Below are 16,251 nucleotides of genomic sequence, written 5' to 3' on the forward strand. Positions count from 1 at the left end.
AAAGGGAGAGAGGATAAGGGTATGGATGTGCTTAAATGGCCATGGGTTAATGGCTCTTGGGGCTGATGACAGTACATAGAGGATTGTTAAACTATTCTACTTTTGTGTATATTTGAAATTCTCCATGTATGTTTTAATCCTAATAGTTGAAATGACACCTGAATACAAATTTCAAAGTTTCTGAATAATACTTATTAAAGCAATGCTGTTGCGATGACATAGAGCATTGGAAATTAGGGTTTTAAGTCCTAATTTATTTGCTTGTTATGAACACGAGAAAGGAATGTTTATAGCCAAAACTATAGTTCATAGTGTTGTACACACAAAGTTCTATAGCCCAGCATTTCCTACTGGTGTGTTATGTTTCAGAAAGACATCTTCATTTGACTTAGGCCAAATGATTCTCAAAGCTGAGTGTGCATCTGAATGCCTGGGGGCTGATGAAATATAGATTCCACGTCTCATGCCACAGGGATTCTGATGAGGAGGTTTGGAATGCAACCCAGGAATTGATGTCTTTAGTAAGCTCATGAGGTGATTTATTAGCTATTCTAATTGTTAGATTTTCATTTCATCGAGGTAGAGAAAAACACAAAATAATGCAATGGTGAAATATTTTAATGAAGGCTTGTTGCAACAAGAATGACTTCAAGGTTTTGTGGATTCTTTTTTAAAATCTATATAAAAGATACTATTTACAAATCAGTCATCACTGTCATTGACGTTACTGTGTACTTTTATAATTGCACGTGACAAAGGAACACGAGGCTAAATGATGACAATACTGACCGCGAAGTCTTCTTGAAGCTATTAGACTCATCAAGATACTTGTTTGTACTACCTTAGGAGTATATAACCAATTTTTCCAACAAAAAGCTTAATTACATGTAAGGAAAAAGTTGAAAAGCCTGAACCAAAGTCATGGCTTGTGTAGATATATTTAAGCCAGTTGACAGCTACCTTACTTTGAGATGTGGGTCCTTCACCCTCTCTATGGTGTTGAATGGCACATTAGGTATGAGAGAGGCACAGGCAGCGTCATTTCCAGCACAGCAAACAGCAATGAACCCCCATTGATGCTTGTTTAGAAATGTGATAAACATTAACGGTTGACGGGCAGACGGAAGAGAAAGGAACTACTGTGTATTGAAAACTCGTGATGCCACCAGGTGCTTTGCATCTATTGGCTCAAGGAGACAAAGCTGCTGCTAAGCCAATACAGGATTTCCCGCTCCATATAGCTTTTTACAGTTATGGCTAAACGATGTCCAGCAATGAGGTTTCATTTTATTTATTAAGTTAGCATCATAGGAACATAAATGAGACAGGGTGTCATCTTGACGCAGACAACCTATTACAGAGTTCAAAGGATGCTAAATGAAAACAGGTCATTTATATATTAGAGTTCTTGAAAAAAAGAGGAACCATAAAACATGAATTACTCAATGACATATTTTCCTTTTTCTATTCTGAGGTAGTCATCAAAAATTGTGGCCTAAGGATTGGCGTTCACTAAGTAGGAGTGCTATTATCTGGACACTAAGTCAGGTTCCTTGCCAATCCCACTCTTTAACTGTGGTAAGCTAGAGAGAAGGACAATTATGGGCTATTATTGATGCATACACATGTCTTACCTATTAGATAAAGATTCTGCCCCCAGAAGAGTTAATTTTACTGCATCAATCAACCACAAATTCTTATCCCTTCAAGCCAAGTCTAAAATCTGTTTTAGTCTCAAACTTCTGTGACTTTTTCATTAAACACACCCAGAATAAATTAACATTGACCATTTATGCTGTAGTAACAAATCTGTGGCCTTTATTAAAGCCTTAAATCTAGTTTCTTTACTCTTAAGATATTAAATGTGCGGGTGAAACTTAATGGAAATACTTTCTCACTAAAAACTGAACTTCTAGGACCATAGTCGCCCTGTCCAGGACTGAGTGGGTGGGTTCCATCCCTATGTCATGTGCCAGATCTGCCGTCACAAGGGTGAGCCTGGAACATACAGCAGCAAGGTAAGCCTGTTCCCACAGTCCTGCCATTTCTACAGCAAGCTTGCTCCAAGGAGGAATGTTAAGTTTCATAGCTTCTGACCTTGGAAACCTAGGAAGGTTGTAGTGGTCTTATATACATCAGACCTACCAATGGTGATAGCTCACTGGGATTAAACACCGAGGTATCTGGTAATAGAATGGTGTCGGCCATGCTTCTCCTAGTGTTTGTGTAGCATAAAGGTATGAAATGAGTATACTGATCAGTGGTGGTGGTCACCTTGATCTAAGAGGGTAACCGAGGAGACGCTGCTGTTCTCACTCAGGGGAGGTGAGGCAAGACCCAGGGGTATGGCCATTTGCATTTTATACTCTGAACAGAGTGCTGGCACTGGTGGATCTGTTGGGAGACTGTCCTTGTCTCCAGACATGGGTGAAGCCAACTGGGACACATAATTCAAAGTAGTTTCTCCAGCTGGGATTTCTCCCTGGGAGTTCATGTAGTTTTTTTCTAGTGCCTTCAGTAAATTTTCAAGTGAAGTCAATAGTCCCCGCTGACTTGGGGCTGTAGGGGGTACTGGGACATGGCCACAAGAACCAGAGTTAGAAGCTGCCTGATTATAGGTGAAGTTCTCAAAACAGATGCAGGGTCCAGGGCCGGAGTAGTTCTTCTCTGCTGGGAGGAGGTAAAGGTAGGCAGGCTTAGTAATTTCAGTTTCTGTGAGTGAGTTCCTAGTGCCTGAGAACTGTATCTTACTCCCTTCCGGCTTGTTTATAACTTCAATAGCATCTGGAATGCAGTCCTTGACACTCATTATTGTTAGGTGAGGATTCTCCTGGAACAGAAACAAAAAATAGGCAAATATAACACGTGTGTGTGTGTGTGTGTGTGTGTGTGTCTATCAGAGTATATAAAGTATGAACTTAGAGCTTCACTTTTTTTCATGTCATCCTGGTCACAAAGTCACCTGAAGGTGGTTCTGAAAACCAAAGGATTTCCCCTGACAGAAGAAATCAAAGCTCCATCCACCCATTTCATGGCAGTGGGAGCAGAGGTGGCTTTTGCTGTGTGGTATCTTCCTGTGGAGAATCTAGGAAAGCATGGTTATTACAGCCCCAACCCTCGATCAGTATTTAACGGGGATATGGTATACACACAATTTCCCAACTTTTACCTTGGATTTTATTAATGACAGGACGCTGCTCTTGTAAGGATCTGGAATGTCAGGATAACATTTCTCCTTCATCCTAGAAAAACAGTGAAAATCTGATGAATTTTTCACTACAGTGGAATAGCTAAGAGGGAGAAGACTGGAGCCAGATCCCTGGGTTCTAATCCTTGCTCTATCCCTTATTAACTGTGACCTGGGCAAGCTACTTGCCCTTCTATGCTTTAATTTCCTCGTTGGTTCCATGGAGATGACGGTACTTATGGTGGGGTGTGAGGATCAACGAGTGGGTATATGTAAAGCACTTAGAACACTGCCAAGCACAGAGTAAGTGAAATATAAATATCAGCTATTGTTATTGAACAAGTTTTGCAATCTTTTAAAATGGTTCTTGTCTTCCTTATGTATTGACCAGAAAAGCAAAGTTGTTAAAAATTTTTCGTATTCTCATCCGAGCCTCCTTTGTCCTTTTCCTTTTCAGCACTTTTTCTCATATTCAGTGTGATTTCTATCTTATTACACTTCTTTCTAGATCCCTCTCTGACTCCTTTCTTGGATAAAGTCTTCCCTGCACACTTACCACTGACTGTTCAAGTAGCACACGATCATGATGAGCACAACGCAGAACACCGTGGGCAGTATGATACGTATCAGTAAATGGGCTGGAGAAGGAAAAAGAAGGATATTTTTAAGGAGTATTTTTCTCTCCTCAAAGGAATAAAAATAAATTTAAGGTTGAGAGTAATATGACACTTTCGTTATTCCTCAAAAGTCTATTTATGAACATTCAATGTGAGTTCTGCCTGACTGGGAGGGAAAAAACAACCAACCAGCCAACACAGGGAACCATTCGTCCCCAACACTTGTGACTCAAACTCATGACTTCTTCTGGCAGATCGGATCATTACTCCCAATTGTTCACTCCCTCCCTGTGTGAGAATTATACTCTGCACCCTTGCCACATCTCCCTGGCAGGTGGAGTGCACATCTCTGCTCCGTGACTTGGGGCCCAGCCACACGACTTGGTTTGACCAATGGGATATTAGTAGTTGCAGTGTCAGCAGCTGCTTTAAGTGAACCTGCATAGTTTGGCTTGCCCTCGTGTGCTCCTGTAACCCACATGAGAAGCCTCCATCCCACGTAGCCACTGCCCCTTCAGCCTGAGCTCCAGAGTGAAGCCACATGGAACAAACCTAACCCTGACCGAAGCCTAGAGTCCCTCCCGGCCCAGCCTGGATGAGCCAAGCCCATGAGCATAAAAAGAAATATTTGCTTTTGTATGGTACTGAGATTTTGAGTTTTTTTGGTTACACATCAAAAATTGACTAAGGAACCCCTCTAGTTAGTCTCATAAAATCAGCTGAATATGTCTTAACTGGGATAATTATTCCATTTTTATTTCTCAGATATGTCAACCAGTGCTTCATTTTCTTAAATGCCCATCTTCTTGTTCCCACTGCTTGAAAGTCCACCAGTTAATAATTCAGCTGGGTTGGTACAGACCCTCTTTTACAAATGTGAATTCCACAGGAAGGGCTTGGAGTCATTCACATGTGTATATATTTCTGTTCAATCCATTCGCCTCCCTGCTCTCCCCACCCCCTAGACCCAATACCAGCTGTGCTGGAAGGAATGGGGTTTGATTTGGGGATAAGGGTGGGGCGTAATGGAGGAGTTTTGTTGAAGGGAGGGCAGGCCTGGGCAGATTCCCAACCCAGTGCTGTGAGGCAGCACAGGGCTCTGGAGAAAAGACCCCAGAAAGGTAAGAGAGTGCCCAAGCAAGGATCTCAACAAGTGGCCCAAAATTAACCGGGAAGCCAGGCAATGGGAAAGAAACTCTGCTCCTGACACCGCCGAATGACACCTTGCTCTCAAGATCAGTCCTTTTGACTACTACAATTGGTTTTAAAATTCGTTCAATTATGCATTTATAATGCACTTGAGAACAAGTGTGGGGACCTAACTATAGTAGGTTTCAAACTGGTTTTGCTAACCTTTTTATTGGAGTGTAATATATGCATAGAGAAAAGTGCTCCTAAGTGTACAGCTCGATGAATTTTCACAAATTGAACATACCCACATCATCGGTACCCAGATCAAGAAAAAGAACGTTACCAGCTCCCCAGAAAGGCCCCAGGAAAGGTCCCCATCCAGTCATTACTCCTTCCCAAGGTAACCACTATCTTGTCTTTTAACAAGATAAATGGCAGCGGCTCTTTCTCTACTCTGTAGATGGAATCGCACGCCAGGAGTCGGGTCTGGCTTCCATCACTCAGCACTGCCTTGGTGAGACTGATCCATACTATTTATGGAACCGTAGAATGTCATCCTCATTGCTGCAATTACACAGCAATTTATTCTCCTTTTTAATAATATAATCAATAGAGTCACAGCCAAGGCTAAGGAGAAATAAGTGAAACCTAGAAAATATACTTGAGATAATCATAGGTATTATATGTGTGTGTATGTGTGTGTGTTGACACACATCTACCAGCCAAGTAAATACCAAAGAGGGATAAAAATAGCCTGGAAATAAATTTTAAATTAACTCCAAAATGACAAGAGTGCTCAAATAATGGAAACCGTTGACTGAAATCTTCATGTGGCTCGGAGAGTTCTGGCCTTTGGCTTGGAGACCTGGGGCCATGTTTTGGTCTGGTAGCGAACAGCAGTGAGTGCCCCAGCCTGCCGCTACAGTACCCTGTGCCCTTATCACTGGTCAGGGCACTCCAGGGTCAGCAGTTCTACCTGATGTGGCCATCCCATCCCCACAGCTCCGCCTTCAGCGAAGGGACCCCACCCTGAGGACAGTCGGTAACTTCAGACACTTTTCAGCTTATCTGCTTTTCATGGAGGAGTATCTCCAATCTTCCGATGTGGACCTTCTTGACTCCCTGTCTGGCACCTACTTTTCTCCTTCCTCCTCCAGCAGTATCTATTTTCTCCCACCACCTTCCTGTTTGTTCAGGGTTTACCATGAGAATCATATTTACCATCAACCGGTTCCTGCCATTCTTCTCCCTTTCTCTTCTTTCTCCATCTTTGAAGCCACGTGCATTTTGGAAATATGGATCTCTTTAGCTCACCCTTTCCTCCCCACATTTGCAAACACTGGGTTTGTGAACAAACACTTCTTGTCCCCCTCCACCCGTCTATAATTGCCCCTGAAAGGCAAAGTCAGGAGGCAATCAGTTCATCACTGAGGGAAACCAGCCAGAAGGCAGGCTGCAGAGAGCAATCTTGCTGAGAAAAACACCACCACCCTTCTCTAGACAGAAGCCTTGTGGCTCTTCCAAAGTCGGCACTAAAATATGCTATCTGTGATTTTCAGACTATACTGGAACTGAGTTCCAGAGAAGTGCCTCAGGGGCCACCGAGCAGACCAGAGAAAGGTCCCAGGTCAGAGGTCAGTCAGATTAGCCCCACTCTTAATGTATTATGTAGTGGGATTCCATGGAACATTTTTTGCATAACAGAGTTTCATCCAGAGAGACAGACAGACAGTTAGACAGAGACAGAAAGAAGAAAGGTTTAAAAATTCCTGATCTAGACAAAGCCCACGGCAATGTGTGCAATTTGTTAGTTTCCTAGGAATTCCCAAAGAAAGAGTTTTGATTCGGAAAAACTCACAGTGTTCATCTGGGGTCGTGACCTTTGTGAAAGCATCCAGGGGGCCCTCGCCAACGCTTGTGAACGGAGTGACGAAAAACTCATAGATGGATTCCGGCTGTAGGTTTTCCACAACAAATGTCTTTTGTTCCGGCTTGTCGATTTTGTATTTGCAACACAATGAATTATCTGTGGTTGTAAAAAAAATCGTTTTTTTCAGGAAGAAAAAATTATTAAGAGTGTGATAGAGATCTTGAGAGAGAGTTGGGTATAACACTCTTGTTGACTCAGCACTGCCAAAATTTTTAAACCAACCAAAAATTAAATCATGGTTTCATCACACTGAGGACATGGGTCAAATCTTCAGGAGATGGCAAGAAAAGCAAAAAGTCCACTAATTAACAAGAGATGTTGGTGATCCCGGGAGAGCACGCAAATCTACAAGAGAGAGCAAGAGCTTGCAAGAAACTTAAAAATACATCGCAATAACCTTAACAAAGTCAAAGAAAAAAGGAAAAAGGGGTTAGCCAGAAAGTTTCATAAGTGGCAAGTTTTCCTAAGGAGTTGATGATACTGTAAGTGCTTCTAAAAATACCGGCCACATTGTTTTTTAGTAAGTTAAAATACTGGCCCCCAAGTTAAAATCTTGTCCACCCTGAGAACGCTGATAGTAAAAGCATCCAAGAATAGAACTCAGTGCGGCCACAGTCAAAGATGGCAGCTTTTTCAATGTTTTCAAATAACGAGATCTGGAAAGAGTAAATCAATAAACAAAAATGTCACCTGAAAGAGCTGCCTTTTCGAATCCTGGGTGGCACTGCCCCTCCTTGGGTTTCAGGTAGACATGGTACCCTCGTATAAAACTGCGCTGGGTTTCGGTGGGGTATTCCTTCCAACTCAGAGTGAAGGAGTGCGATGTCAAGTTACTCATGACCACTTGAGGGTTGACTAAAGGAGCTAGGGAAGGAAGTTGGGATACGAAGAGAGTCATGATTTGGAAATAGTCTCAAAGACTCATGGAAACTAAAAGCAGAGCCACAGCCAACTCCCAAGGCTGTAGGAGCTTATGCCAAGATAAGGAATTTTATCTTTTTCTCTAGGGACATTTATGGTTTGACATAGTGAGAGCTGGGAAGGAGTTGAGCAATCTTCTTGTTCAAGCCTTGCCTGTCACAGATGTAGCAATGGATGCCCAGAGAGATTCAGTAACTTGCACAAAGTCACACAGCAAAAAAGAGAATAAAGACTTCCTTAGACTTCATTCTGCTCCTGAATTCTAAACAGTGTTTGATGGAAGACTCAACCAGAGAATGAACTGAAGTGGGGATGAAGGGGAGAAGGAGAGAGGGTTGTGTTCAAAGAGGTAAGGGCGGATTTGAAGGACTCTAATTCTCAGATGGTGGCTATGCAAAGTTATCCAAGTGTCACTGGAAACACCCAGGAGCATTTATTCTGGAAGCTTTCCTGAGCCTTGTTCATCACATACCCTTGTGCACACCCAGTCTATGCACACTGACACACACACCAGCACACACCTCCTGCCTGTTTCACACAGCTCCCACCACAGGGAGAAGCCCCAGGGCTGATCTGATCAGTGCTGAGCAATCAAGGGCCCAGCCACCCAGCTCTCAGCAGGTGTGAGAGCCCAGATGCCAAAGAAGGGGAAGGAGCAATCACAGGGGACAGACTCCTCTCCACTGCGGGTGGGGTCGTGGGAAAACGTCTGGGTGGCGATTTCACAGTATGTATCAGAAGTCTTAAAAATTATAAAACAAATGAAAGACTCAAGTATTGTACTTCTAAGACTTCATTTAAAAATCATTATTGTGGATATGAGCGAACTTTAGCTAAAATGACGGTGATTCAGACAGGGGATATGAGAGCCGGCAAAGAGGACAGAAAAGAGACCGAGCGAGTGGGACTGCAGGATGCCTGAAGGCGAATTTTATAGTTTTCAGTTGACAAACATTGTAATCATCCTAAATGTCCAAAGACAGGGGACTCGACATATGCATACAATGAGGCACTTTGCAATACAAAATGATACAGTTAATAATATGTAGTGACAGGAGTCAAAAAGCACTTTACAAATGGTGTAGAGTAAGTTCCATTTTTATTTGGGAATAAAATTTTTTTATTTTGTCTATCTGTACAGAGAAAGGAATACGTGGATATACATAAAATATTACTTCTGGATATTTGCCTTTGGGTGGTAAAATGAACAATGTTTTTGTCTTCATTTGCAAAATATTTTATAAATTGTCTTTAATGAAAATGCCTTATTTTTGTATGATTAAAAAATGATTTTTAAAAAAACTCAATTACCAGAAAAATGGGATGCTGAAAATTAAGAAAGGTGTTGAAATCTCCCTAAATCCAAAGCTGGGGGTCTCCGGATTGTGCTGAACAAGTCTGCCGTGGACACATAAAAGGCTTCAAACTTACCCAGCTCCTGGGAGTATCCTGTTTTTTGCTCTAATAAATAAGCGATCCTTTTTGTAGAAATTCCGTAAATTCTGAAGTTGTATCTGACCCCCGGTCTAAAAGCATCTAGAGAAGAAAAGTCAATAGATTTTCAATAACACAGAATGACATTCTCTCTATTTCTGAAAAGGAAATGAATGAGAAACGAATTTGTGTCCCCTTAATAATTTCCTTCTCAGGGTTTCTGCACTTGATCTCCACCATCTTCCCTCCTTCCCTGAGCCTTGGCGTCCTCCATGTCTCCAGCGACAATGGCCTCTCCATCGTCCTCTTGAACAAGAGCTCTCAAACGTCCCCTGACCCATGTGTATTTAACTGGGTGCAGAATTTGACCAGACACAGAAAAGCGTTTTAAACTCTCCTTTGACTCCAAGTCCCCCTCCAGCGCCAGGCCGTCTCTCTGTCCACGAAAGCCCAGCATCTGGAAGGCTGCACTGCCTCTTCCTCGCTTCCCCTCACACCTGGCTTCTGCAACCCACCATCAGCACCCGCCACGCCCCTGACCGTGCTCCAGCCCAGGGCAGCCCGGCTTCCTCCCTCCCCAAGGGCACGGGACTGCCCTCCAGGGACCTCTGTCACCCTCTGGACCCAGACAACTCCCACATCTTTATCTTGAGCCCAGCAGATGGCGCCACCAATCCTCCTGCTCCAGCCACACACTCCGGCTCCTTTTACTTTGCAAAAGCAGAAATCTTGAGATTACAAACCCCACGTAGGAGTAAGAGTTCAAGTTCCATGTGTTTCATTGAAACTGAAGGAGTTGATGACCGACTCCCATCAACTCCATGTCCGAAACTTCTCCCAAATCCGTACACTTTGCTTTTGTAAAAGCTCCCTGGACAACTGCTATAACGTCATTTTATGTTATCAGCTCTGCCATTCATTTGAGACCACTAATTTAGAGGAAGAGATTCATGAATACCCATCCCAGTCTTAGGTCCAGATAGTCTCTGTAAAAGTGGATTTAAAGGTCATATCTTAGGCCACATGACGGCAAAATTTGAACCCCTACCACCCAGGCCGAATTTATAATTTCAAAAATTGTTAGTTTAGCACAAAGTATCTGCGAGCCGGTCCAGAAATCCTAGCTGAACTTGCTACAAGGTGAACCAAGCAAGACAGTGACATGGACGGTTCCCACCTGAGCTGATGACTGTGCTTGTGGTATTGGGGCCTAGGTTTTCCCACTGCAGATCACAGGACCCATCCTGGGGACGGTCACACCACTCCACAACGTAGCCTGTGACATCTCCAGACTGGGGTTTCCACGACAGAGAGAATCCATCTGCTGTGACGTTAACTCTTTCTTCTTCAACTTCTATGTTACAAATAGAGTAATGCTTTAGATTTAATTAACTAAATTTTTAAAAGTGTCTGAAGAAGAAAAACTTGGACATGCAGTGTATCTAACAGGTAGAGTGGTTCCGCTTCAATCACTGCGGGGACGGGGGGCGGGGGGCGGTGTCCATCCGGGATTTCCTGCCTCTCACTTCCCAGCAAATAGTCACAGCTGCCCCTCAGATGCCCCTTGTCCTGACCTCCTGAGACCCAACAAGACTTCAGCCTCTAACACAGGAGTCAGCAGATTTCTGCCAGCAGGACAGATCCAGCCTCTGAGGCTCTGACCCTGGAGCTAAGGATGCTTTTAAGATTTTTAAAGAGTTGTAAACAACAAATTCACAAACAATATAGACTATAAAACAGAGACCGTGTGGCCTGCGAAACCTAAAAGATTTCCGGTGGAGCAATGGTTAAGTTCCCACGCTCCCCTTCAGTGGCCCGGGGTTCGCCGATTTGGACCCCTGGTAAGGACATGGCACCACTTGGCAAGCCATGCTGTGGCAGGCGTCCCACATATAAAGTAGAGGAAGATGGGCATGGATGTTAGCTCAGGGCCAGTCTTCCTCAGCAAAAAGAGGAGGATTGGCAGCAGATGTTAGCTCAGGGCTAATCTTCCTCACAAAAAAGAAAAAGAGTAAAAAGTTGCTGACCTTTGACCTAGAACCATGCCTAGGACTTGACCTGCTTTCCAAACGCATCTGTTGAATGAATGAATAGCTCCGCTTAATTCCCCCACATAATGCTGGATGCCCTTGGACTAACCACTGCTTCTGAGACGTCAGGGGTTGAAATTGAGGTGGGGACAGACAAAAGGAAAAAACAACTCAGCTATGTGCTAAGTTGGGTTACGCAAGGCTGCACACACTGCTTATGATCAACGCTGCCACCTTGACGTACTTTAAAAGCCAGAGGAGTTTTCTGACAATTGAGAAAAAGCAATCCGATTTCAATGGAGTACCAGTTCTACTGATTTTAAGCCGTCACCCTAGACCTTGAGGGATGGCAATGTCTCCTACTTCCCAAGGCTGACCGCACAGCCTGCCACTGGGAACTGCGCACTGGTCCCAGCTGGTCGCTCCATGAAAGCAGACCCCCATCAAGGAGCTGCTCAGAAAAGCAATCAGTGTGGAGCCCATAATACTTGGGACTGACCTATACTAAAATTCACTCACGGTTTTGCTGCACTTCAAATTGAACTGGGCAACTCGTATTGTATCTGGCAGTCCAAATTACAGCTGGACGTTGATACAAAAGCACGGTGCTATTAAATTTTCTAGGACACCAAGTTATTATCCAGGTAGCAGCACCCAAAGGAATGGCTAGCCCTAGGTATAAGGAAAAGGGTTCCCCAGGAAACCCTTTGTTTATCCCACCTACATGGTTCTCTCTCTTTCTTCATCAAAGAAACAAATCTTTTTCACATGGAAGTTGACATTTTTCACTTCATTTGTTCACAATGACTAAAATTTCACCCCAAACTTAGAAGCATGACTCTTATCAAGCTGCTTCTTTAAAATTGCAAAGCTGGTTTGAGGAGTGGAGGTAGAGGGAAACAGAAAGGGAATCTTTGTTCAGTCATTCACACTCTAGTGTGAATTGGCTTACCCTTATCTGGTCTATCTTATAGCACATCAGCACATCAGTGACTTTATGCACTCTAGTGATTTAAGAATGTGGATCACTTAAGAATGTGGAAGGCTGGATGGAGACTTCCAGGGAAAGGTATGGGAGTCGGAAGGGAGGGTATGGAGAAGGAAGGTATAGGAGGAAGCCACAGATAGAGAAGACTTCAAAACAGATAGTAGTGCTCAGCCGTGTGGTTTGGGCTGAGCCTCCTCTGAGGCCGTCTTTCTTTTATCTCCCAGATCCCCCGGGTGAATGAAATGCCCACTTTTCCTGTTCTGGTCCTAATGAAGACAGAATACAACTGTTCACTTCCTTCTCTGACAAAGTTCTTGACAAGCAAAGGTTACTCTAAATAACTCCTTAGTTATTCTTCTGTGCCACAGTCCTAATTTCTTTTTCTTACTTGACATACTGGATATTTCTTTAGGAAAAAAACCCCTCTAATCCAGCCCATTTCACCTAAATTTATGCCTAACTGAATGAATGGCATAATACAAACTGACATAACCCCATAAGCAGGGTTTGAAAAAGTTTCTAGCAGTAACTAAAGGGTGACATTATTGCAAGGCTCATGAATGACCTTGGGATGTCAGTTGCACAATGTCCAAGTGTGCACTGTCTCACAGCGTGTTACTGTGGGAGGTTAGTGTATCCAGCCTCTTGGCACAGCTCTCCCAAGAAGGAAATTAATATCACCCTTGATCTCACATGGAAGGTCATTTCCATCTTGTTTGCATTTTCACAGGCAAAGGGATTAGCCAGTTATCACCTTTTATTCCACAGCTTCAGCAAAGTCCTTCTTGAAAGATGATGTCAGTTCTCTTTCTGATCTCTGGAAATGTTAATGGGCTTTTGTGTGTGTGTGTGAGGGAGACTAGCCCTGAGCTAACATCTGTACCAATCTTCCTCTACTTTGTATGTGGGACACCTCCACAGCATGGCTGATGAGCGGAGTAGGTCCACACTCAGGATCTGAACCTGTGAACCTGGGCTGCCAAAGCTGAGCATGCAGAACTTTAACCACTCAGCCACAGGGCCAGCCCTAGTGGGCTTTTTATAGGTGGCAAAAACTGACAAAATATTTTACAATGTAATAAATGTAACTCCTTATTTGATAAGCCACAAAGCACATTAATACCAACTCTAACTCTCAGTTGAGATTGTTGATGTTCATTTACTTGAAAACCTTTGAGATAATTGTCAGAGTTTGACCAAGAATCCCTGGGGCAGGATATCCTGAGCTGTGGCTGAAATCGTCTTCCCACACTGAGGACTGTCCCCGGAAACCCACTGACACGCTTGGACTAAAAGACAATGACTAACAGTGTTTGGCAGCTGGACCTTTTATCTCCCCAAGTTATTGTCTTTCCAATTTATCCGTCTCTACCCAATAACATATCAACATTTTCCTAGAGAATAAAAACAAACCAAAACTCACGGTTCCCAGGGTCTCCAGAGATGACAATTACCGAAGCCGGAGAAGTGCCCACACTGTTATTGGCCGTGACGTGGATTCGGTAGGAACACTGGTCAAGGGCGAGTTTTGTGTGATTGGCTGGAGCAGGAATGGGGACGGGCTCTAATTCAGATGGTTTGTCTAGATTTTCGACAATGACATTATAGAATCGAATCTTCCCATTGGCATGTGATTTTGATAGCGGCTGAAAAAAATATTGATAATCATTTCAAAATGGGCTTTCTTCTGAAAGGAGTTTGCATAATTACTTTTTCATTGATTTTGTCCCTCAGTTGCCTTACACACACACAGAGCAAATTAAAACAGTTTAATAGAGAAAATAGCTCTCTAAATCGAGCTTGAAATCAGGCAGTCTACTCTAAGGTTGAAGAAAGAATAGGATGGTTTGGGGATGCGTTTCTCAAGAGCATAATGTGTCCCAGAAGAGTCACCAAGTCTGGAATCGAGAGGAAGGGGACTCTGGCCAGGATTAAAAAAAGACTCAGTGGGCACAGAGGGGAGCAGATGGGCGTGGACCCTAGAAGGAGGCGCTGGGCTCGCGGCCTCACTTCCTCCTTCAGCTGTGTTCTCCCCACACAGCTGTGTCCGGAGCCCACACTCCCCCTTACAGACCATCCTCCAGGTTGCAGAGAATTCCCTGTCTACACAGCCCCCAGCCCACTTCCAGGGCCTTCCCTCTAGCCTACCCTCTCAAGGACAGACTGTGTTCCTGGTGTGTCACCTCTAGACCTGGGAATGCGCTGGGAGTGGCTGTTTGCTTGGGGCATGGACAGAACCTGGACATACCAACTGGTGCATCCACGGATGAGTGCACAGGGGGCCTTGTGGAGAGCGCCAGAGTGAAGGTGGGAAGAAAAGGGGGGTGGCTGTGGCCGGGGCAGACTTTCCCAGCACGGCCACGTTTTGGTATGAAACGCTGAGGGATCTGAGAGTCTTGAATGCAAACCTGGCCATCCAGGTGGTCATGAAGGCATATTAGTCAAGGTAGAAGGACAAAATCCATTTTATATTACAGTTTCTGAGCTTGATTCATAACTTATAAATACTCGAGCATTTAAATATTTGTAACTTTTAAATATGGTATGCGCTTTTCCACTTACACTGGTGTCCTGGGCCGTGGGCCTGAGTAGAAGTTACAGACATGCAGGTTCTAACAGTCAGAACCGGCCATCCGTGAAACGGGTTGTCAGGGAAGGAGTCGTCCAAGTGTCAGGGCCCCGGGTGTGGAGCCGGGCTCGCCCGCTGGATAAGACATTTTACTGGATTCATGTCAAGATCCCTCCCAATCGGAAGACTGCACCAACAGCCACAGCTTCCCAGGGAAGACACAGTGCCAAGCAAATCCGTCCTTTTGAATCTGTGCATCTTACCTTCCAGAATAAAGTCACCGTTCGATTTCCCAGCTCTGACTTCACATCTCTCCAGACATCAGGAGCCTCTGAGGGAGCTGAAATTAACGGGAGAAAAGCTGTTGGGTCACACTATGTATGCAGAACAACATGTTCAACCTTTTCCTAGTTTGGTCAATGAAGTGGCAATGACCTATTCCACCACTTGCTTCTCACTTTTTCACTCTCTGAGATTCAACCCACTTGGCCATGGCCACAGTGTTCACGCCTACTAGGTGCACACAGTAGGTGCTTTACACAAGGTCTGTTGCATGTGAATGGGACATCAACCTAGGCCCTCATGAACATCAAGCCTTGGAACTTCTAGAAGCCACCAGAGAATTCTGGAACCATTCATCAGTCCAATTCTAGGAGGTTAGTTAGACAAATTTCCCAGTTTTTTGAATTTCTAGGAGCAGCAGACCATGGCAACTTCGTTGTCTCATTTGCGAAGGTTGCAGCAGAGGCGCACTAACGGAAAGCCCTAGCGGCAGGCGGCATTCTTCCACGTTCATGATTTCTCATCCGGCCTTTCACTGGATCATCGCCTGGGAGCCCCTTGTCCTTCTCTTCTGGGAAGACCCACACCCACAGCCCAGGTCCCGGCCTGAGCCTGGGTCAGCTGCCTGTCTGTGGACACTCAGGGCACCCCCTGCCTGGTTCCCCTTATCTCAGCTCTCGCCACATTGTTCTAGAAGAATTCGCTTACCTGTCTTTCAAATCTTGGAACAAGTAATTTGTGATTTGATTCAAAACATCTCTATGTAAGAAGAATTGTTTTGGAGCATAACACATAAAGATTTAGCTCTCCATTTTATAAAAATATGGTTTACTGCCACCAATAACTCAAATTTAAATAAGTCCTTTTTTCTTTTAGTTGCTGACACTTTCTCCTCAACTTGAAGGTGACCATATCTTTTGTCCGTCCACTGAAACACATTTCAATTTGCTAAATAAGCCATCGGGGAAGCCAATATTAAATCAAAAACTTACTGAAATCTCAGACACAATATGAGACTCCAAGCTCAAGGCAAAATCTTCAGCTGGTTTATAAATGACTACTTGTAAGAGGAGAGCCCCACAATACAGTCGATAGCGCTACATATTTATCTTGATATCATTTCTACCATGGCATCACTTAACTCTGTCTGAAGACTATGATT

At 43.9% G+C, this 16,251-nt stretch overlaps 1 protein-coding gene across 4 annotated transcripts in view; it reads right to left on the reverse strand.

Moving 5' to 3' along the window:
- Window positions 1-600: 600 nt before the first annotated feature.
- The window catches only part of OSMR (oncostatin M receptor), a 60,458-nt gene continuing 44,807 nt past the window's right edge, over window positions 601-16,251 (reverse strand). For 3 of the 4 annotated variants that reach the window (XM_046670977.1, XM_046670975.1, XM_046670976.1), the window contains 9 exons: window positions 15,071-15,147; window positions 13,662-13,884; window positions 10,398-10,574; window positions 9,218-9,322; window positions 7,556-7,729; window positions 6,794-6,961; window positions 3,744-3,825; window positions 3,170-3,242; window positions 601-2,830 (listed from right to left, as the gene is read on the reverse strand). In XM_046670977.1, coding sequence (XP_046526933.1) covers window positions 2,258-2,830; window positions 3,170-3,242; window positions 3,744-3,825; window positions 6,794-6,961; window positions 7,556-7,729; window positions 9,218-9,322; window positions 10,398-10,574; window positions 13,662-13,884; window positions 15,071-15,147 — 1,652 coding nt within the window. In that variant the 3' untranslated portion in view covers window positions 601-2,257. The remainder of the gene's footprint in view (window positions 2,831-3,169; window positions 3,243-3,743; window positions 3,826-6,793; window positions 6,962-7,555; window positions 7,730-9,217; window positions 9,323-10,397; window positions 10,575-13,661; window positions 13,885-15,070; window positions 15,148-16,251) is intronic. The other variant, XM_046670978.1, reaches the window with a different exon arrangement.

The sequence above is a fragment of the Equus quagga genome, chromosome 9 (genome assembly GCF_021613505.1).
Source record: "Equus quagga isolate Etosha38 chromosome 9, UCLA_HA_Equagga_1.0, whole genome shotgun sequence".
Classification (NCBI taxonomy): domain Eukaryota; kingdom Metazoa; phylum Chordata; class Mammalia; order Perissodactyla; family Equidae; genus Equus; species Equus quagga.